The 23734-nt window shown below is 42.7% G+C and overlaps 1 protein-coding gene across 2 annotated transcripts in view; it reads left to right on the forward strand.

The window, feature by feature from the left end:
• PPP4R3A (protein phosphatase 4 regulatory subunit 3A) overlaps nt 1-23734 on the forward strand; it is a 358677-nt gene that overhangs the window by 323470 nt on the left and 11473 nt on the right. For both annotated transcript variants that reach the window (XM_078660041.1, XM_078660040.1), the window contains exons 13-14: nt 2188-2378; nt 5778-6013. In XM_078660041.1, the coding sequence (XP_078516167.1) occupies nt 2188-2378; nt 5778-6013 (427 nt within the window). The remainder of the gene's footprint in view (nt 1-2187; nt 2379-5777; nt 6014-23734) is intronic.

Here is a 23734-nt window from a genome sequence, read left to right on the forward strand (position 1 = left end):
CCTGTTGATTCATAGCTAACCTGCCCATCTCGTAAGTTTGATGGACAGTTACAGGGAAAGTTAATAAGATCCCGATTTATGTTTTGGTACTGCACTATATCAATTTCAGACCTTTGAAATTTCCGGATGAAGTCAAGCATATGGAAATCTACAAATGAGGAATCTGCAGGTAGATAGTGTATTCACCAGAAAGATCATTACTGCAGGTAAATAACTTTTTCTTTCAGGGGTGTCTAAGAGCCCACGTACAGGGGTAGCTAAAGGAAAAAAAAATGTTGGCAAATACGGGGCAATGACTAAAAGGACGCTCTTTAGCAAGTCAAATATACCAGACTAATCTGCACCAAACAGAGCAACACCCACCAATAGAAATGGGGCTTTAAATTCAAGCCTCCATCCAAATTTTACAAACCTACCTATGGCATAAAGGCTAAATAGTTTGTCACAGGATATCAAGGAAGGATATATTCTGAAATTTAAAGACACTATGCCACCCATTGTTTTAAAGTGTTAAAAGATAATAGAAGAAACATGTTAACCAAGAGATGCTGTACGAAAATAAAGTTGGGCAATACTCTTCAGAGATTGGACCTGGATTAATAAAACACAAAATCTTAGAAATTCCAGAGCAGTTGAATGAGAAAAACTTGACACAATAGAAATCTGACACCAATTTATAAAAATAGCTCTAATTTTTTATGAATTCTTAGACACCAAAACAAACAAAATCCAACGGAGGGCATATGATACAAATGAAGGATTGTTCTTCAATCAAGAACTGCATATTGATGGACTCTGGTGAAGTTCCCCCTCTTAACTAAATGCGTAAATGTCTTGACAACGAAAGGTTCTGTCTTGAAAATTGTTGTGGACAATCGCAGTCCAGCATAGTTCCAACCATGCCTTAAATGTTTATCAATGATTTTAACAGCTCTGACAACTCCGGAAAACAGAATGTGCTGCCAGCTCCCAACTTCCACCACAAGAAGAATGCTGGTATGAGCTATTTTTAGCTTAAGAGCAAGGGATTGCTAACTTGCACTGGTCCAAGTCTGATGACGTAGCTAGACATTCAAATCATCCCGTTATACTAGGGATAGAATATTGTGATGTTTGTTCACGAGATGCTAGCTCATGAGTCCTGATTTACAAATGTTCAATCAACTTTTATTGTAGTCCAAGATGATAGTTACATGATATTTTACTTGATTGTCCTGGGTTGTAGTCCAAGATGATATTCTGACTTTGTGAATCTGGGAAAGATACCCTTGCTCTGGAAAACTGAAATGTGGAAGTAGCTTGTCCATCATCTGTAGATAAAAACAGAATCCTTATTTACTTCTCGCAATTTGGAGTGTGATATGCACCCATAGTGTTAGGTTTGTTGCATGGCCTGTGAAGTACATTTTTGCCTGTTTGGCACTGATTAATTGTGGTTATATTTTAATGTATGATTGACTCCTCTCAGTGTTATTGAGCTGTCATTCAGCCCAGTTTTGCATTACATGCCACCCAATGCTTGTGTGGAATCCTAGCTACATAATGCTGTTTTGTTTTTTGCAAGGATTCAGGCACTGGAACCCTTTTTAAGTTGTGGTAAAAAGGCCTTCTACTTAATAGCTCAAGGGTATCCTAAAATGCAGGCCTTTTGCACAATTTACCTAAGCCCTAATCAGAAACATTTGCTTACAATCTTGTTTGTGTGTCTGCTCTTTGTAATGACTTTCCACAAGCTTTACTCTTCTTTGTGTCTTGTTAGTGAACACAATTTTTCATTATCAAGGTAACCAAGGGAAGCCATCAATTATTGATTGTCTACTCAGATTTAAGTACACTGCTTACGTGAAGGAGCCTTTTTTTTCTTTGCTATGGATTTGATGATGGAAAATTGAATGTGTGTTGGCTTAGACCTATGGTAAACAATCACATAATATTGCTGCTGATTGTTTATTTTAAATGCTCGCTCTACTACTGTCAAGTTTTTAACTGCCTTTCTTGCTGTCAAAATTTGGGAGCATAAAATTCCATTTAGAGAGAAAAAAAGTTGCATTAAGAAACACTTCACAGAACATGCAAAGTAAAGTTACCTCAAAATGCCAACAGCTTTTGTTTTAACACTTTTGGTGGTAATTCAGATGAACTCAATGACTTGTGTTAAACGTACAATTTCTTCGTACTTTGTTGCAGCATGCGTTCTATTCTGAGGAACCATCGGTACCGGAGGGATGCTAGAACGTTGGAAGACGAGGAAGAAATGTGGTTCAACACAGATGAGGATGAGCTTGAAGATGGGGAAGCAGTGGTGCCGCCATCTGAAAAAGCAAAGACTGATGAGGATATTATAGATCCTATCAGTAAATTTATGGAAAGGAAAAAATGTAAGTATTTCAGAAAGGGTTTGTTTCTGTGTCCGAAGGTGAAAGAATCTGCCTGTAGTTGTAGTTCTGCATTAGTGATCATTGTTGAATGCTTACCCTTTGTATATGATTGCAGAGCACTTTTAAGCATGCTTCCACTGTACTTCCAGTCCCGTTTCTAGAAGATGCTTTTTATGACATTTGCATTTTCCTAATGTAATAGTATGGTGTGTTTTGTTGTACTGGAATCTGGATTTTGCAGTACATATTTATGCAAGATTTATGTGGTTCAATCACAAGGTATATGTGAATTGAGTACAGGTAAACTGAAATTGCACATAAAACTGTTCTGTAATGCAGTTGTGCAGAATCATGTTTTGTGGGACCATCTGTTTGATAAGAGATTGAATGCAGCAACAATGCTTTGGATTATTTGATGTCAAAAATTAGTGCAATTCTTTGTTATGGTGGCTTATAATGGAACAAACAAATCCTCAGCAGAATTTAATTGTGTTTTGCACCTCTGATCTTGCAAGTCAATCCACTTTAGAAACGTTTTAACCTTGGCACTTAATGGTATTTAGCATTCCAAAATCTACTGTTCCTCATTCAGTAAAAGATACATGAATTGGTTTTAAATTGACAAAATTCAAAAAGATATTTTCAAGATGGTATGCTTGCCATTGTAAAGTACCTCATCCTGTGTTGTTTTTTTTGCTGTCTGACCCCCTGGTTTGACTTAAGGCATTTCAGATTTCCACACATACTCCCCTCTGTCGCATTTTTGTGTGTTTGATATAGTTCAAATACCCTGCTTTTCCAAGATCTAGGTATCCAACTGCTTCAGAAACCATTGGTGCCAATCTCTGCGGCGGTGTTTTGGATTCAAAACTATTATCTACACTAGCAACCACCTCACATAATGCATCATGCCAGTATAAATGTTTTCAGTCTGTTTCAGGATCTCTGGCATTTTTATATTCTCAGACCTGTTATGTTATGGGTGATTTGTAACGCGCACGGCTACTCAGAAGCCAGCACATGAACACAGTGAAAACAGAAGAAAACTTAATTGAATAGGAAAGTTTTACGTTTTTTCCTGAACTGAGCGGGGTTTTGAAGACTGCAGAGCTCCAGGGGGAGAGAGTTCCACGACTTAACTGCCAAATAAGACAGTGTGCTGCCCCCCTTTCTTTTCAAACAAATTTTGGGTATGGAGGCCAGGCACGTATTTGAGAAACGCAAGTGTCTACCCAGGACATAAAACGAAAAAATTTCCTCAGATACATCGGGCCGTATTCATATAGTGCCGCATGGGCCGTAACCAAAGCTTTGAACAGTTCAGTTTTGATTTCGTTATTTCTATGAAGAACGGTATCCTTTCTGAGCGGAGGGAGACTGGCAACCTTGTATATGTTGTGGTTGCTGGACATAAAAAAATATCAGTGGCTTAGCCACATCATCTGAAGGGAGACCTGCTTACTTTAGAGTGTCCCCTTTCTGAGGAGGCCGTTATTTATGTGGTGGTTGTAATGAAAGCAGTGGCAGCACTTGCAATGCCAGTTCACACCGTGATGAAACAATGTGTTCAATGATTTTGTCACTTGACAAACAGGTGTATAATTTCAGTGATGTGTTGCTGGACACCAATAATCCTTGATGCTCACCCAACTTCCAAGAGGCTTGTAGCACAGGCTTCCTTGGTGAACGCAAAGCTTGCCAATTTCCCAGTGACTCTCCTGGACAGACACAGTAGTCCAAGAGGATAGATGTCTTGGTTCTCAGGGTGCCCACTCATTCTCCCAGCTGATTCAGATGTAAAATATGCATTGACTAAACTGATTTGTGCTTCATGATGTACTTGATGCGTTCATGAGCCATAAAGCCCCTCTTCTACGTGTAGGTGATGCGAAGCACATTTGGTTGACATGCCCTTCAAGGGGCAGCAGCTCTTCAGCAACAAACAAGACTGCAAGCTCTGTGTCTAAAGTTATACATATGGGGCACATTAAGATAAAAATTGTTATATTTGTCTTTTTGTATGTTTAGAAACATTCATATAGGGAAAAATGAGTCACTGTAGGAATAGTCTAAAGTAAGTGCAAATGGATAGGAAGGTTTAATCATAAATATTTATACAACCAAAGGTTTTCCGCTATTTTCTTCAGTCAGAAGACATTGAGAAGCTGCATTCCTATTTAATATTTTCATCCAATTAAAATGGGGAAAATGGTTGAACATTTTTTCTTGCGTCAAAAACCATTGAGATTCATATAAATCTCTGAACCATAATGCTCTTGCTTCATCAGAGGCATCTATATAGAGGATCAATTTGATTAAAGTTCGCAAGTAGAAACTCTAGTGGGAATGCTGGAAGGATTTGCAAACAATTACATTTAAATTAATAAATATAGCCTCACTGTATAATTTTTTCTAGAGCTGAGAAGTCTATTGATTGTGAGTGAAGGATACATTTAATCTACTGAAAAATGTTTTGTCAGATTTGGTTGCTAATGATGGGCTTTTTGAAGAGATTGTCTCCCAAGATCATGGTATTCGCAACTCATCATGCACCTAATGTGTTGTGGTCACATTTTTATGAACACAGAAGAATATTCCATGCTAAAACTGAAATAAATGTAGAGGGAAGAATTGGATGTTATAGACATAGAGGCAATCCAATTAAAAGGATTCACACTAACAGTTATTTCTTGGGATCTTTATTCTGGTAATGACTTGTAGTAAGATCATGCTACCAGATGCTAGAGCAATGTATAAAGCAGGTTTTGTGGGCTAAATTGGAAATTTAAGAATGCTGTTAGGTACAAAGATCTTGGAAGGAGGTTGTGCATTGGTTGCACTTGTGACCTATGATCCAATTATATTGTTGTATGAAGCAGAAGTAGCTGGAAACTTCTTTGACTCATTTGGTGACTGTTATGAAGAATGTGGGATGCTAGCTGTGATGGGCTTTCTAGATATAGTAATAACCTTGATATGAAATGGTGTCTATATTTTAATAACATTTAAAGGTGAAAAAATGTGATACAGTGGCAGAATTAATTTATAAAGAGCATACTGGGTTTACTGATATTCAGGAATGGGTGTTTTATATGGATCTTGCCTCGCGAATAGGTGTACTTTGAATTTGTTATAATAGGCTAAAAAATAAATTGGGGAGTGTGTAGTTGGAGATCCTGCTACTTGGGGAAGGCTAGAAAGTTGCATCTTAAAATCAAAGATGTCAAAGAGCCCATATTTGTAACATGTTCTTGTTCACTGGAGTGTAGTGGGTCACTAAGACTATAATTGGCGAGGCACCACCCTGCCCATAGTTCTGTTCTTATTTGGGTAGTGTAAAAGGCCATGGCTTGCCAACAAATCCTGTGTTTTGTAATCTATTTGTTTTCTTTGTTTCAGTAAAAGACAGTGAAGAAAAAGAGGTGCTTTTGAAAACGAATCTCACAGGTCGACAAAGTCCAAGTTTTAAACTTTCATTCTCTAGTGGTACAAAAACTAACCTCACCAGCCAGTCATCCGCAAGCAGCCTATCTGGGTCTCCCGGTTCCCCAGGATCTCCAGGTTCCCCAGGGTCACCAGGCTCTCCCGGCTCTGTTTCCAAAAGCACATCTCAGACAGCAGCTATCACTACGAAGGTATTTGCAGCTGCTACTTGTCTGAATGTTTGTCTTCATTTTAAACTGTTATTAAATATGCCATTTGATAGCTTTCCTATGTTAAAAAGGTTCTTGCTGGTGCTTGTTTCAAAATCCATATTGGTTTTCTCACTCACAGAGCCATCCAGGAAACCAGTAGGTAATTTCTTGTACACCTCACTCAGGAAACTTGCTCAAAGTTTTCCTTGACTAGCGTTTTTTTTTTTAACCAGCTTAAGCATCCATGGTTCTAGATTATTATAAACTAGTTCTTTGTTTTTTAATACATTATTTGATAGATCTGATCAACGTGCTGCTGTCCTTGGTTAGAGGAATTGCTTTGGCATGTGAAATGCATAATGCATCCTTCTACTTGAATCTTCTTTGCTTCACTGTGTTAATATATATTTTCTAAGGCCTCAGCTTTTCAGTCAGTAAAGATTTGAATAGAGGTTTTGCATATTTCCTTGAATTTTGCCTGGTCAGAAATGCTTTTTCTTCTGTGTTTGTCACAACTGAATATGTGGAACAAGCTGATTTTCAGCCTCTCTATAAAGTTAAAAGAAGGCAGAATGATAAATCCAAGATGATTTATTCCTCTGATGTGTGTCTTCTAGGTTTCAGAACTCTGGCTGCTGACCAAAATTGTGAGGATGAAGTCTGAGGTTCTGTATTTCTGCTAGGAACAACAGTATTGATGGCACCTTACCTCAGTTTAATTTTCCAATCCAGTGAGGAATTTTGATCTGTCCATCTGATCAGGCTCTGAAAGGAAGAGCAAAAACTCTTTGATAAGAATTTAGCCACACATGGGTTTGATGAGTGAGAAATCTGATGGATCACCGATCTAGCCAAAGTGGGATCAATAAAGGACTCATAAAATGTCAGTGGCCTGAGGAGGAAGGCAAAACCTGAAGGTTAGCCATTTATCCAGTATTGGGGTATCTTTCATAGATTCACATGCCTGAATCATTCCCCGTCGACGAGGCGGGAGTCCCACGGTAAATAAAAAAGCAGTGCAAAAAGCACTTTGTAGTAGTAGTAGGCCCTAGGAATAGTCCCGAGGCCTAAATTATAGTAGCCTATCTACCTCATTATGTAAAAAAGACCAAAGTCTTTGCTCCAACCAATCAGCTCACAGCACCCTCCAGAACCCTCTCTGCAGAGCCAGCTCTCCTCAGATTTTCACCGCACGTCGTGGGTGAAGGGAGTCTCCCTGAGCTCTGCTCAGTTTTTTCTTCAGTTTTACTTCTTTTTGGATTACAAGCTCATACTTCATTTTTCTGACCCAATTAAGGCGGTAATATGGCAGAATGGCAGTAAACAAGGTAATAGACTATGATTTATGTCTAACCTTTTTCCTCAATAACTCTCATGTTCTGAGAGATGAGGCCGCTTTGGGTCAGAGACTTTTACCGGCCACTTCTGAGGAGGATGAGGAGAGGTAGAAGTGAGAAGTCGCGCCAGGAGCCTACTGAGGGCGCGCATAAAAACCTGCCACTTCTGAGGAGGATGAGGTGAGGTCGAAGGGAGAAGTCGCGCTACTGAGGGCGTGCATAAAAGCCATAAGATTCACCTTGAGTCTTTATAGGCACTTCTCACAGAGGATACAACTCCCTTTTTTCATCCCTACATCAGGCAAGCCCTCTTGACCGGACATTGGGAGTATATACCAAATATCTCCATGTCTAATATTACTGCCTCACCAAAATGATCCTCATCTACGATGATCGTCAGCGACGGCCTCTTCCTCGATGGTCGTCGACGATGGCCTCTTCTACGAGGGTTGTTGTTGACCGCCTCATCTACGGTGGTCGTCGACGACACCCTCGTCTACGACGGTCGTCGACGACGGCTTCGTCTACGACGATCGGCGACGACGGCTTCGTCTACGACGGTCGTCGACGACGGGCCTCGTCTACGACGGTCGTCGACGACGGGCCTCGTCTACGACGGTCGTCGACGACGGGCCTCGTCTACGACGGTCGTCGACGACGGGCCTCGTCTACGACGGTCGTCGACGACGGGCCTCGTCTATGACGGTCGTCGACGACGGGCCTCGTCTATGACGGTCGTCGACGACGGGCCTCGTCTATTACGGTCGTCGACGACGGGCCTCGTCTACGACGGTCGTCGACGACGGGCCTCGTCTACGACGGTCGTCGACGACGGCCGCACATTGATGACTGCTGATCTTTGATGGTGTCATCTACAATGGCAATGCCTAGCTACGACGGACGTCTATGACAGCTTTATCAAGGTAGCTTCATATACATATGGCCTCATTTGTGCATGGTCTATACTACACATGGCTCCATCTATGCATGGTATAATCTATGGCTGACCATCATTCAATTGCCTCATCTATGAGTCATCTACGGAGGATATCACCTATTTTAACCTCATCTATGATGGTATTGCTATGACTGTCTTCTATGACAGCATCATTCACTAACAATGGACACGTTTACCAATGGTCACGTTTACCACCAATGGCCTAGTCTACCAATGGCTTCCTCTGTAAAGGGCTTGCTCGCATAATGGCCTTGTATGTCAATGGCCTTGTCTTACAATGGCCTCGTCTACCAATGACCTAGTCTATCAATGGCTCTGTCTATCAATGGTTTTATCTACCAATGGCCTCATCTCCTGATGATCTCATCTACCAATGGCCGCATCTACCGATGGCCTCATCTACGAAGGACAAATGGCCCCATTTGTTACCCTCATCTACGGATGCCCTCACTTATGAATGCCTCATCTTCAATGGCATTGTATATGGCTGTCGTCTGACAGCCTCGTTTGGAAGGGTTGCTCATGACGGTCATCTATGACGTCGTGCTAGTCTGCAATTACCCCGCTTACATGACCATGTCTACGACGAAGTCTACCATGAGATTGGCTGAGATGGCTTCAGCGGTAAGAGCATCATATATATTCTTAACGTAGTGGGCAACAGCTAGATTTTCACTGCCAACTACAGGCACACAGAATATATCCTTCATGGTTTCGAGGAGGTATGCATCACGAGAGTGGTACGTATAATAGACTGAGTCTATTCCAGCAGTTTTTCTGCGCATAGAATAGAAATAATGTGTACCTACTAGCAGCCCATCCAATCTGATAGGCCACCGTTCGACCAGATTCAGTAACTTCACAGACTGCTCATTAGCAATCTACAATCCTGCAATACATATCTCCACACCGCCTTACAAAGAAGGATGTCGTCTGAACCTTATAAAAAAAAAATATATATATATCCGCTGGGACATCACACGACTGGGGATGGTGTATGCTCTCACCTATTGGAGGGCGGCAGGAACATTATAAGGCGGGGTTGTGGGCTTGTTCCTGGTCGGCAGAGGCGTCTGAAGAAGGTCTGTGACCGAAATGCATTATGCCTACCTGCTTTCCTAATTAAAAGTCTCCAATGGAATCCCCGTGTGGCCTCTTCCTTCTGGATGCTGGAGGGGTCTTGCTAATGTTATCGCGTCGGCCAGAGACGTGTCAAGAGGTCCCGTTCTGTTAAGCTGGCTGGTGCGTTACTGGCTCCTGCGCCTGCAGTTTCTTTTGCTCCACCAAGTTATTGGTTCGTCACCGGCCCACCCTGCTGAGCGCTTCCTACAAGGGCTGCTTCCCACGGCGGATCGTGACTGCACGATGTGTGTTGGTGTATTATTGCCAACTCCTTGCCCTGCGGACTTGCTGTTGCGGGGTTGGAACGTATGCGGGGACCGGAGGAGACTTGAGGATCTTTACTTACCGGGCACAAACGCATCCTGCTCTGCTCAATCACCTATCCACAAGGACTTTCCCTTTGCGTTGTCCCACGCAATCCTGTGCAAGAAATGATGCATTTTGGGTGATGTAGTGCCTACAGCGCTGCATCCGCTGGGACATCACATGACTGGGGATGGTGTATGCTCTCACCTATTGGAGGGCGGCAGGAACATTATAAGGCGGGGTTGTGGGCTTGTTCCTGGTCGGCAGAGGCGTCTGAAGAAGGTCTGTGACCGAAATGCATTATGCCTACCTGCTTTCCTAATTAAAAGTCTCCAATGGAATCCCCGTGTGGCCTCTTCCTTCTGGATGCTGGAGGGGTCTTGCTAATGTTATCGCGTCGGCCAGAGACGTGTCAAGAGGTCCCGTTCTGTTAAGCTGGCTGGTGCGTTACTGGCTCCTGCGCCTGCAGTTTCTTTTGCTCCACCAAGTTATTGGTTCGTCACCGGCCCACCCTGCTGAGCGCTTCCTACAAGGGCTGCTTCCCACGGCGGATCGTGACTGCACGATGTGTGTTGGTGTATTATTGCCAACTCCTTGCCCTGCGGACTTGCTGTTGCGGGGTTGGAACGTATGCGGGGACCGGAGGAGACTTGAGGATCTTTACTTACCGGGCACAAACGCATCCTGCTCTGCTCAATCACCTATCCACAAGGACTTTCCCTTTGCGTTGTCCCACGCAATCCTGTGCAAGAAATGATGCATTTTGGGTGATGTAGTGCCTACAGCGCTGCATCCGCTGGGACATCACATGACTGGGGATGGTGTATGCTCTCACCTATTGGAGGGCGGCAGGAACATTATAAGGCGGGGTTGTGGGCTTGTTCCTGGTCGGCAGAGGCGTCTGAAGAAGGTCTGTGACCGAAATGCATTATGCCTACCTGCTTTCCTAATTAAAAGTCTCCAATGGAATCCCCGTGTGGCCTCTTCCTTCTGGATGCTGGAGGGGTCTTGCTAATGTTATCGCGTCGGCCAGAGACGTGTCAAGAGGTCCCGTTCTGTTAAGCTGGCTGGTGCGTTACTGGCTCCTGCGCCTGCAGTTTCTTTTGCTCCACCAAGTTATTGGTTCGTCACCGGCCCACCCTGCTGAGCGCTTCCTACAAGGGCTGCTTCCCACGGCGGATCGTGACTGCACGATGTGTGTTGGTGTATTATTGCCAACTCCTTGCCCTGCGGACTTGCTGTTGCGGGGTTGGAACGTATGCGGGGACCGGAGGAGACTTGAGGATCTTTACTTACCGGGCACAAACGCATCCTGCTCTGCTCAATCACCTATCCACAAGGACTTTCCCTTTGCGTTGTCCCACGCAATCCTGTGCAAGAAATGATGCATTTTGGGTGATGTAGTGCCTACAGCGCTGCATCCGCTGGGACATCACATGACTGGGGATGGTGTATGCTCTCACCTATTGGAGGGCGGCAGGAACATTATAAGGCGGGGTTGTGGGCTTGTTCCTGGTCGGCAGAGGCGTCTGAAGAAGGTCTGTGACCGAAATGCATTATGCCTACCTGCTTTCCTAATTAAAAGTCTCCAATGGAATCCCCGTGTGGCCTCTTCCTTCTGGATGCTGGAGGGGTCTTGCTAATATATATATATATATATATATATATATATATATATATATATATATATATATATATATATATATACATATATATATTACTCCAACCGGTTGTAGTGCACCGAAACTTCCAAAGCACTTTCGCCAGTGCGCAGACACAGAATAACGGTCCAAAGCCAGTCTTCAGGTGATTTTTGTTTTTATTTTCAAATCATAAGGTGCAGGGGTACACAGAAGGGAACGACGAACAGACGCGTTTCGGGCGTGGCCGCCCTTGCTCACTGTTAGCGGTAAGATGGACTAACTTGCATTTAAATATTAAAGTTAATTCGGAAAAAGCGCGCCCAAATGCAAATGGTAAACATCATAAAAGGACTTTTCGATTATAATGTAAGCAAACTAAATCAAATGTAGCGGCCATCTTTGCTTAGTCAAACATGCTAGTAAAAATACTGGTATTGCATGTAAATATCCATGAAAAAAAAGAATTTTTCTTAAAATTGATATAGAAAAAGTTAATTATAATGAAAAGTGAACACTATTAGAGCGTTCACCTAACAAATATATTGACTAAACATTTTCTGTACAAATACAAATTTCATGACCAAACAAAGATTTTAAAGACCAAATTATCTATTCAATTGAATTCTATGTCATAGATAAGCACAAATGCTCAGATGTCCTTTAAAATGTTCCTACAGTTTTTCCAAATATTCAAACCAATTAATCATGGCAATAGTTGTCCATCAGAATAAAAATGAATAAATAACAATTTAATAATGGTGAAGGAGTGACAAAGTGTCAGCGATCAGTCTCGTTTTGACAACTAATATAGTGTGCGGATAAATCCAAATAAACAAAAATATGTGAAGAAATAGAAATGCATGAAACCTAAGAAATCAATCTTACTAACTGGTTTCGTGATATTAAAAATTCATAATCTAGGATGTTAAATCACATCCTGTTTGCTTACTAGTTTCACAAAGGGGTACATAATCTAATCAAATTATTTCATATTGCTGAATCAGGAGTTGGTGTATGTTTCATGGTGGAGTTTTTTGATTAATTGGAACCTAAAACCACATATTGTAAGTGATGACATTCAGCACATTTACAGAAAATTGCTTAAATCTTCTCCCATATTTAGACCTCCAGGAGTTTTACTGTTGAGTCTAATGATGTACATTGACTCCAACTGCCTCAAAATTTTTTCATAGTCTCCACCTTTTTGGGATGTTTTTACAGCATCTATTACGAAGTAATTGAGCTGAGACAGGTTCCTATTGTGAAATTGGTCAAAATGTCGTGCTACCGGGTAGCTCTGATCACAATTAACAATAGCCCTGAGATGCTGGAGAATGCGTTGATACACAGGCAATTTGGTACTCCCAATGTATCTCAGATTGCATGTGCAAGTTAATACATACACCGCTAGTTCTGTTCTGCAGGTGTAGTGGGCTTTGATTGCAATAGGTTTGGGGTCAAAGGGGGTTAAGTAAGATCTAGTGTTGATGCCAAAATGGCATGCACGGCATGAAATGCAGCGATAGAAACCCTTACGGGGTGACAACCAGTCATCATTTTTGACTATTTCTGGAGAACTGGAAACCAGTTCATTGCGCATGCTGAATGCCCTTCTGTATGTAACTGTGGGTTTATTAGGTAAAATGTCCTTGAGTACGGGGTCAGTTAAAATCACAGGCCACTGTTTCCTTACCAAACTCGAAATCTGACGAGCTTGTCGGCTGTAGCTAGTGATTAGACTAATGTCATTGCTACTTTTTGTTAGGTTTGTTATTTGAGTGTCAATATGGGATGCTCCCAACAACGAGTTTCGATCAAGTTTGTTGGCTTTTGTAATAGCTTTATTTAAGGCATTTGTTTTGTAGCCCCTTGCTTCCAACCGTTTTTTAGCTTCTTTCTGGTGCTGATCTCGGAGTTCCACCGTACTGCATGTTCTGTGTATCCTAAGGAATTCCCCGTAGGGGATTGCCCTAATAGTGTGTTGTGGGTGGAAACTTTGCGCATGTAGGATAGTGTTTCCTGCAGTGCTTTTTCTGAAAAGGCTTGTGTTGAGAGTATTGTTCACTATCTCAACTAACACATCCAGAAAACTGATTCTGTTCCTACTTATTTCAGCAGTGAACTTTAGATTGGAACTATTCATGTTAATGCTTTCAACAAACAACTTTGCATCTTCCATACTGCCGCTCCAAATAATAAAGATATCGTCAATATACCTCATGTATTTCACAATGTTGTTATTCCAGACAGCCGAGTGCTCAACCCTGAGGACATGTTCCTCCCACCAGCCCACGTGGAGCCCCGCGTAGCTGGGGGAGAAACATGCCCCCATGGCCACACCCCTCAACTGTTTGTAGACCTTGTTGTCAAAAAGGAAAACATTGTTATAAAGGCAACGTTCTACCATAGCAATAAGCATAGCATTGTGTTTGTATAATTCAACAGGTCTTTTGTCCAAATAAAATTTGATGGCTCTAAGGCCATCTGAATGCGAAATACTAGTATAGAGACTAGCAATGTCCATTGTCATTAGCAAGTACTCAGCAGACCAATTACATTGGTTGATGTTCCTAAGGAATTCCGTTGAGTCTTTAATGTAGGCAGGGAGGCTGGTGACAAACTCCTGCAAGTAATGATCGATGTATTTTGAGGTGTTCTCAAATAGACTGTTGATGGCAGAGACTATTGGTCTCCCTGGGATCGGTGAGACTCCCTTATGAACTTTTGGGATGAAATAAATATTAGGTAACACTGGATGATCTTTGTGTAAGAACTTTGTTTCATCCCTGGATAGAAGACCCTCCCTTTTCCACCCATAAAGTTCTTTCTGATATGCCTGTTGGATGGATCTGGCGGTTTTGAAGTCGATTTGGGCATAACATTCTGCGTCATTAAGATGTTTGTAAGCCTCTTCCATATATTGTTTCTTGTCCCAAAGCACGATGTTGCCACCCTTTTCGGAGTTTTTGACAATTACTGCTTGGTTGGTTTTAAGTTTTCTCATTAACTCATTGTATGGTCTCATATTGATATTGGTTGAACCCTGCTGTCTTTTGGTTTGTATATTCAATGTTTTTAAACCATCAGTTATAAGTTCCGCATATACGTCTATGGCGTCTTTGGGCATTATTGGAATGAAAGTTGATGGCAATTTAAATGGACTTCCCACAGTTTGCCCCAAATCAATATCTGCATCATCGGCAACTTCCTGAGTACTGTTAGAGGATGTTTCATCTTTGCGTAATGAGTGCATGGTTTTCATTAAGGAGATATCTTTTGCCTGCAAACCACTTCTCTTTGTAACAGGGACCGTGGTTGTAGATTTTGTTCCAGATCCTTCCTTAATCGCATAATATTTACGCAATTTGATTTTTCTGATGAATTTAAATACATCCACTCTGGTGTTGCCATAATTAAAATTACTTTCCGGACAGTAGGAGAGTCCCAAAGTTAGAAGTTGTCTTTCTGCCTGATCAAGTTCGACATCTGTAAGGTTAATGATAGTGTTATCATTTATTATTTGTTGCTTTTCCAATTCCTTTTTCTCTGTGGTCGTCCTCTTCCTCTTTGCGCATTTCCTGCGTTGTCTTCGTCTTGCGTTCCTGAGTTGCTTGTTTGTACGTTTCTGGAGCGTAGAGTGCTTTTTCGTTGCATCCTCTCAAATTCCAACTCTTCTCTTAGGGTTAATTGACCCAAATCCCCTTCCTTTGTACCTGGGGTTCCACTATCAGAATCCTCGCTGGTTGGCACCAGGCTCTCATTGGATGTTGTAGCGATGGAATCGCCTAAGTTTACTGATGTGGATTGTACTTGTGGTGGAGCTTGTGCCTGCTTGAACACATTTTTTCCGGATGCACGTTGCCTACGTAAGTGATCATATTTCCGTGCAAACGTATATATTTGACCCAGTTTATAATCTTGCTCATCAAAATTTGTACACTTTCCTAGTCTTAATTGTCCCTTCATGTTTACTCAAACGTTTTTTGATATCTTTGCGTGTTTGTTCAATCAGCGCTTCATCTTTTCCAAATTGTTCTTTTGCGAGTTCTTCATTAATGCGTTTGATCTCGATGAGATCTTTGTCACGATCTATTTTAGCGTATTTTATTAAGAGGCATAGCAGTCTCATAGAGGCTTCCAAATTGCTCTCTGCCCACTCTTTGAGAAGCATGGGGTTTGGGTTTTCGAAACTAGGAACTAACAAGATCCTTAAGCCTCGTGGGACCCTGCCTACTTCATGATATTTTTCTAATGAGCGGATCTCCCACCATTTGGTTAACTCGCTCCTCATGTGTTTTTCCAGCTCCTTTAACAGTCTTTTAACATCATTGTCTTTTTCTGTTACAATGTTCTTGTTTTTATTAATGTCACCACTTTGTGTAACTTTCGGCAAGTTCAAAAACAGCTGATCGAACGCCTCCTCCCGTTCCCGCTCCTCCGACATTCTCCTTTGTCCCCGATTCGTTATGCACACTTGTTATCAACAGTTTAAGGGAATGACACGTTAGAGTATGTCTCTCCTTACCGCTGGCTTGCAGGACACTTTTCCAACCTGTTGAGGATATCACGGCGTCTTTTCCCGAAATATATATATAAAAATAATTTCTCTACTTTGACAGTGGCCTCTAGTAGAGCTGACAATCTTTTAACCTTGATCGGTTTCTATGATCGTCCAATGTGGTTGGACATGGCGAATTTCATTGACCTCATTCCTGAGGACCGAAAGCGGGATGCAGGAAAGATTCTGTTGGGAGGTGCACGCCAGGAATGGCTTAAAGCCGCTACCTTCAGCCCTGAGCGAAGTTTCTAGCCATGGCTTATGATGATGAGTTGTCGGTTTGATAAACATTTGAATGAAGCCCCCTTAGCTATAAAACCGGGCACTGATAATGCACGATCATTAAGCACCCTTTAATATGGGCGCGGATCTTTCAGAGAAGCGTGATGAAGGCGTTTTCATCAAGAGGAAGATACCAAAACCAATCGGATGAACAGTATCAATCTCAGTACAGCCTTGCAGCCAGGCATCTTTCCGTAGATAGTCTGTCTACTTTCTCCCGTCACGAACGAGATTTAAGTATCCAGACTGAGACACTAACAGGAGGCCATGATCACCACAAGGTTCCAATCATTTTATCCTTTTCTCGCGTGGTCCCGAAGGTTTCAGGGTTTTGTTTCCGAGCAACAAGGAACTATATCGGACCAGTGTGTTCTAAACCTAGTAACCAATGGCCACTCCCTGGAATTCATCAATCAGCCATATACTACTCCGCCCAGGGGTCCCCCTCCCCCTCGTTTTCACAACAATTATGTTATTTAAACAAAGGATATTTTATGGCTTCTCTGGATGGAGAAGGTGCGAATTTCCACATACTTGTCCACCCCAAACAGCACGAATATTTTCGCTTTCACGCGGCTGACGCCCATTATAGGTGCGTAGTGCTCCCGTTTGGGCTGAGTCGTCACCATGAGCCTTTCACGAAGTACTTGGTACTAGTGGCAGCAACATTGAGATCTTGAGGAATGCAAGTGTTCCCCTATCTAGACGATTGGCTGCTTTTAAAGGTCCTTCTGAACACGAAATCAGGATTGCCACAGTAGTTGTACCCATCTCATTTTTTCTCTGGGGCTGATTCTCAACGACAGCATATTGCAGTTAGGTCCTCTCCAAGTAAATGTATTTTCTCGGAGCAGGTTTAGACACAATCCACAACAAACCATTCTTGTCACACGACCACCAGTTGTGTTTTCAAAAATGGGCAAGCTTAACTTCATAAGGTCAGTTTCAGTTAAAATTTTTGTTTCGTTCCTGAAGATGTGCTCTTCAGCGATACATCTCATACCATTAGCATGGCTCAAAATGACACCTTTTCAGATAGAACTACAGTTTGAAGATCAATAACCAATGGGTTCGTTCGACGATACCATCAAGGTTACGCCGTGCATGATCAATCCTGTACATTGCTGGTCGCAGACGGAGAATATTGCCCAGGGTCGCACGTTCCTGCAAACCATTCCAGGGTTTGTTTTAACGATTGATGCCTCCATGGAAGGATGGGGAGGTCATCGGCAGGATTTGCAGAATTAAAGGAACATAGTCTCAAAAACAACGACAGCAGCAGATCAACAGGCTTGAGCTCCACATTGCTGTTCTGTCCCCCCCAAGCATTTCGCTTGAGGATTGAGGGTTTGTCTGTGCCAGTACAGACCGCAAACACCATCCGCATGTCTTATATCAATACACAAGGGGAAACTACATCTGCTATACTCTCGCAAGAGGTTCAGGAATTGTGCGAAGGAGTTGCACAAGATGTCTTGAGAGCCGAACACGTCAGGGCTCTCCACAATGCTCTGAGCATGTCTCAGTCGGACTGTCACGAGTGGATGCCAGAAAAGGGACAGGTGAACCCAGTTTTTTCCAAGTTTGGGTTAATCTGGCACGGGATCCATTTGCATTCAGAGAGAACAAGGACGGCCGATATTATGCCAGCAGGTTTCCTTAACGGGAATCAAGAGGGAATGCCCTGTCCATGCAAGGGTCAGGGGTTTGTGCGTGTGAGTTTTCCCCCAATACCATTGGTTCCGAAGGTGTTCTGCAAGATGAAGCTGCAAGGTTACCATCGGATTCCGATTGCACCCCTTTGGCCAATATTGGCTCTCGGAACTTCTGCTATTGTTTATAGACAGGCCCATTCGGCTGCGGCTTGGGCCTACGATATTGTCAGGGGACGGAGATCAAGTGGTTCGTCCGGATCCACAGTCATTACTATTGCACGCACAGCTTATCATTTGTTAGAGTTCAAGGGCATCAACGTTTCAAAGAACTGTTGTGAAATTTTGGCCGATTTTCGTGCCCGAGGCACAATCAAGGCTTATCGCCTCAAATGGAAGCGATTTTGCGGTTAGTGTGAGATGATAGCAATTCACTCAATTACAGTTACTGCAGAACAAGTTCTCCATTATCTGCTCTTCTAGCCAAGTCTGGGCTTAGTTTTTTCTTCAACAAACAAAATGCGTCTTGCTGCTCTTTCCAGAATTAGGAAATGTTAAAAATGTTCTTTTTTCTGCTCTTCGGCGCTTGTCGGACAGTTTATGAAAGGGCTTTTCCGAGCCTTTCTCTCCAGTGCGAACACCCTCCCAGAGTGAGCACTCTGCATTGCTAGTGCAGTTAATGCAGTGTACATTTGAGCTGATCCATAACCAGCTCTCAGATTCCTCACTTGGAAGGTTGCCCATTTACTGGTTCTTACTTCGGAGAAAAGGGTTCGTGAAATCTAAGCTTTCACTATAAGGAACACCTCACTTTTACATTTTCCTCGGAACTATGTCACCCTTTGGTCGAATCCTGGGTTCATTTCTAGGGTACCGACTCAATTTCACTCTAACGAACCGGTAAGATTAAGGACATGCATGTTTTCTTTCCAAATCCTTCCACCCCAGCGGACAGAACATTGCATTCTTTTGACATCAAAAGATGCTTAAACTTCTACTCCAGAGAACCAAGACTTTTAGAAAATCAGATCATCTGTTTGTGACTTATGGCCAGATTACATTGGGTATAGTGGTCACTAAAGCTACGTTTTCTAGCTGGATAGCCTCTGCCATCCAGTTCTGTCACGTCAAGGCTAACCGACCATTGACAAGGTCTGTTCGATCTCATTCCACAAGAGCTGTGGCAGCATCTGCAGCTTTGTTTGCAGGGGTGACGCTTGAAAACATTTGCCGTGCTACGACATGGAAGAATGTCCACACGTTTACAAAACATTACTGCCTACAATCAGCAAATCAGACTGATGCGGCAGGGGACCAAACCGTTTTTACGCCACATGTTTCCATAGGAATACATTCAGGTTCTAACGTTGGCTTATTTTTTAAAAACAGTACATACAATTCAAGTTGTTGTTTATAATATACAGACATGTGTTATCATATACTGAGTTTCTATGATACTAAGGTTCCTTTCCTGTAGGAAATTGCATGATTTCTATGTTGGTTCGGAAGATGACTTGTTAATAGGTCAATCTCTAGCCGATTGTTGGTTGTTAACGGTACATTCATGGGGGTGCACTACAATAAGTCTCCCACCATCCGCAACCGACTTTGCCAGGTTTACTGCTTGCTATTCTGATTCAGGGATGTGAATCTATGAAAGATACCCCAATACTGGATAAGAAAACAAGTTACTTACCTGTAACTACGCTTATCCAGTATTGGTATCTTTCATAGATTCACATGCACCCACCCTCCTCCCCCGAGAGTCAGTTCTCTTAAGATTGGGATACTTGTTCCCACTTGTGCTACGAAAATCTGAGGAGAGCTGGCTCTGCAGAGAGGGTTCTGGAGGGTGATGTGAGCTGATTGGTTGGAGCAAAGACTTTGGTCTTTTTTACATAATGAGGTAGATAGGCTACTATAATTTAGGCCTCAGGCCTATTCCTAGGGCCTACTACTACTACAAAGTGCTTTTTGCACTGCTTTTTTATTTACCGTGGGACTCCCGCCTCGTCGACGGGGAATGATTCAGGCATGTGAATCTATGAAAGATACCAATACTGGATAACCGTAGTTACAGGTAAGTAACTTGTTTTCATTTTCCTCAATAGGCAAGGGTAGCTGCAAGATGCCAGCCTCTTTTTGCAAAACTGCTGTAGAGGATGCAGTTTCCTCTGTAGGATGGCCAGACAGATAAAAACAGACCACTGAATCAGGAGGAGGAACAACATTGTATGCCTGATTACTTTTGTAGACAATAATAGGCATTTGAATAAAGTCAGAATTTGATTAAAAAAAGTAATCTAGGTGTGCAAAGCACTGAGTAGAGGAGGTTCATCATTGAAGCAAGTCTGAATCTTGCATTTGGCCCTGATCAAAATGGCTTGGTTTTCTGGATTTTCAATGGTTTGGTAGCTGGGTCTGAAGTCTGCAGCTGCAGATCCAGAGGTGTTGCTGGAACATAGTGCAAGGCTGTCCAGGGTGGGCCACAGTCCCTCTGCTCCAGAGTGGAGTCGATCTGTGCTGCTGAAGTGATTAACTGTGCAGTCAGTGATCCCATAGGTGTCTAGGGGCAAAAAAGGGAGCCACAATGTCTGTGAAAGCCACCACTTAGTTAGGGCCAAGGGATGGAAACCCAAAAATCTGATGCAGCAGGTCTGAGCATAGTAACTATTTGGATCAAAGCAAGGCTTTGCATATCTACCAAAATTGGGAGAAGATCCTACGGGTAAGTCAAGGCAGAAGACTGTGACTGGTGCTTCTGACTAGATGACCTTTCACAGGAATGACACAGGAGGAAGAACCTCTTTTGTGATGCTTCTTTACACTTCAGGTTGACTTCTCTTTCGAGGGAGCCCGCCTTGAAGTCTTGGCATGGGGTGGGGAAAGTGGACCAAAGCAATGACTGTTAGTTCCTGGCTTGAACCATTAAATACTTTGGTTCCTGCTCCTTGACAGCTGTGGAATTTATGTAGCTGCCTTTCTCACAGCCCCCTGAGTTCTGCCTATGCCCCCTGCACCAAAATAGACTTTGTGGGAGGTCAAAAATGGACCCCAGCTCATTAAATCTCCTAAAACCCTACAACGTTGGAGGTGGCATGGTCCTGGAAGTACTGCAAAATTTCTGTTTTTAGAAAAAAATACACAGCTAAGGACACCAAGTATCTAGTCTGGCTACTGGAGATACAAAAGGCGAGAAACCTGCAGTTGCAAGTAGCCCACATAAAAGAAATGTACTGTCTTTTAAGGGGAAGTCTGCTGTCTCCTATTGGTCGGCAAGTTGCTTCCAAAGGCCACGAGTACCACGAAGTTAAAGGACCTCCTTCTAAATCTAGCCTCTTTTCATTTTCTGTAGGAATGTGGTCAACCTTCACACACACTGTCTATAGCAGATGCACATAATCAAATGAAAATCCTCTTCAGAAGCTGCCTGACAAAGCCTGCCTGACTTTGAAAGTCTAATTTTTCTCATTCTACCAAGTGGAGAAGTGTCGCTCAATGGTTAGAGCGGCAGACCCTGATGCAGAGGTCTAGCCCGGGACCAGGGTTCAATTCCCCGCCTCGGCGGATCTTGGGTTCAAAAATTCCATGGACCTGATCATTCTCGCCTCGGTGCCTATTCCAATCATGGAGTCCCACTCTGCAACTCTGGGCAATAGCTTGCTTAATCTCCACAACAGCCCCCACAACGCTAAGGATACCTGGCCTCCACCTTGGGGGTGCCCAGGAGTGGACACCTCACAGGGAAAGCCAGGATGGGTTCCACAGCGGCATTCGTACAAGCGCCTTGAGACCCTTGCGGGTGAGTAGTGCGCTATACAAGTATCAATTTACATTACTATTTCAACATAATCAATCCTAGTATATCTCCAATAGCCATTACAGCTGGACCCTTAAGTTCATAATGAATGTGCAGTAAGTTGTGACTCTTGATCTTGGTTCCTTCGGACTACTCCTTTACAAGCTCTGATACAGGCGCGCATAAGGAGGTTTGTCTGTTTCTGGTCTGATGAAATCCAGATCCATTGCAGAGCTACTCTTCTCTAGAAAATCATAGTAGACTCTAATAACTTGAGCATGGGACACTGCAGAGAAAGCTGGAACCTCCAAGGAGATGAGACGTAGAACTGTTCAATTTTAAGGTGTGATTAAGTATAACTTGCTCATCAGTGTTCTCAAATATTGCAGGTCTTCAGGGCTATAGAATCTTCTTTTGTGCTTCATCACCCTCTTTAAGAACCAGAAATTAGAGTGCAGCAATCAAGACAATATTGTTTGGTAATCCTCTTTTCTTAAACTGATAGGCACTTCTCCAGGTAAACAAGGAAGAGCACTGCGTTTTTGTCTGCAGCCAAACCCTATCACCCAAACATGGCTGCAGGTTCACCCTACTTTCAGTTATTTGTCCTCTTGTCAAATGAGCGCCATTTATAAACCCAAGGTGGCCTCTGCATTTTTCCAAGGACATTCTGTTTTCAATCTGTGTTGTTAGTTTTGTTTATTTGCCCTTCCCAGATCCCATTTCAGGATCTTTTGACCGGAGTTTCTCCAACCTATCCACTTACGCTTTGAGACCGTAATTAGTTATACTTGTTCATGAATATTATATTATCAGTATTCCTGCTCTGCAGTATTTCCGGACTCTGTCCATTGGTGCTAACAGGCAGGGATCCTTTAAGTTCCTGGCAGGTTCACTGTCCCTGCCCTCTGTTCTTAATGTAGATACCTTATATGCCAGGAATGGTCCTTATTAGTCTGTGATTGTCTCGCCCTAGTAACTCTTCATTATAGATGAAGCCAAGATCTGACCTTTCACTTTTTACACTGGATTTAACCTGATGTGATATATTAAATTAAGCAAAGTGTTTTCTGTGAGGTCCCCTCCCACTAGAATAATTGGATTTGTCATGTGGTGCTAGAACAGCCTCATGGCAGTGCTTGCTATAAGTTGACACGAGCTTAACTCCATACTGGTATCAGTTCTCCAGGATTGTCCATTACCTCTAAACTCTAACCTGCCCTGATCCCTAGCAAGTTAAGGGATGTAGATGCGGTTTTACTTTGTTGTTTATTAGGCATAGGAAGAAACATGTAGTTTATCAATTACCATTTATCTTTTGTGCTCACCAAAGCTATATATCCTGCTACATGGAAGAAGAAAGATTACAAATGGTTTGTCAACCAGGCAAATTGAAGAGCTTATAACGTTTTGTTGTAGAATAATTTTTCTTACCATATGTTTGTATCCTATATGGCTGTAGACACACATGCTCTGCATACTCCCGTCACCTAGTGTTGGGCTCAGAAATTCGCAAGTTATTTTTCTTCTAAGAAGACATGAGATGTACTGGAATACCTCCCTTGCACAAGCACAGACTACATGTTAGTTTTTTTTTTTCCTGCCTTTAGGTGTGAATATATTCCGAGTGAGCTGTCTGTTGTGTTTTTCACACATTTGTGGGACCCAAATGATTCGTATTAGATGTAAATGATCAGAAGAGCAGTCCGCGCTTTAAGGACTTTTTGTCTCTACTTCAACTCACACCTTCAGAGTACCTCTGGTCGATTCTCCAAATGCCAGGGGAAGGGTCCTTTCTCGACCATCGCCAACAGAGAATGCAGACCCAATGTAGTGATGGAGCACACACTTTTCCCAACATCAGCTTCCCCAACCTACCCTTCAGGGCAGCCTTCTCTGCCCCCACATCAATCCCTCCCTGGTGCAGCTCGACGTTTCTATGGTTGTATTGTCACAATGTCTATCGCTGCCTCTCTCCCATTCCGTTTAAAGAATAGCCTAAGATTCCACATAAAGAATTAAGCACACAGCAAAATATACTGACAAATATCTTCAAATTCCAAA

Source organism: Lissotriton helveticus, chromosome 9, assembly GCF_964261635.1.
Source record: "Lissotriton helveticus chromosome 9, aLisHel1.1, whole genome shotgun sequence".
Classification (NCBI taxonomy): Eukaryota; Metazoa; Chordata; class Amphibia; order Caudata; family Salamandridae; genus Lissotriton; species Lissotriton helveticus.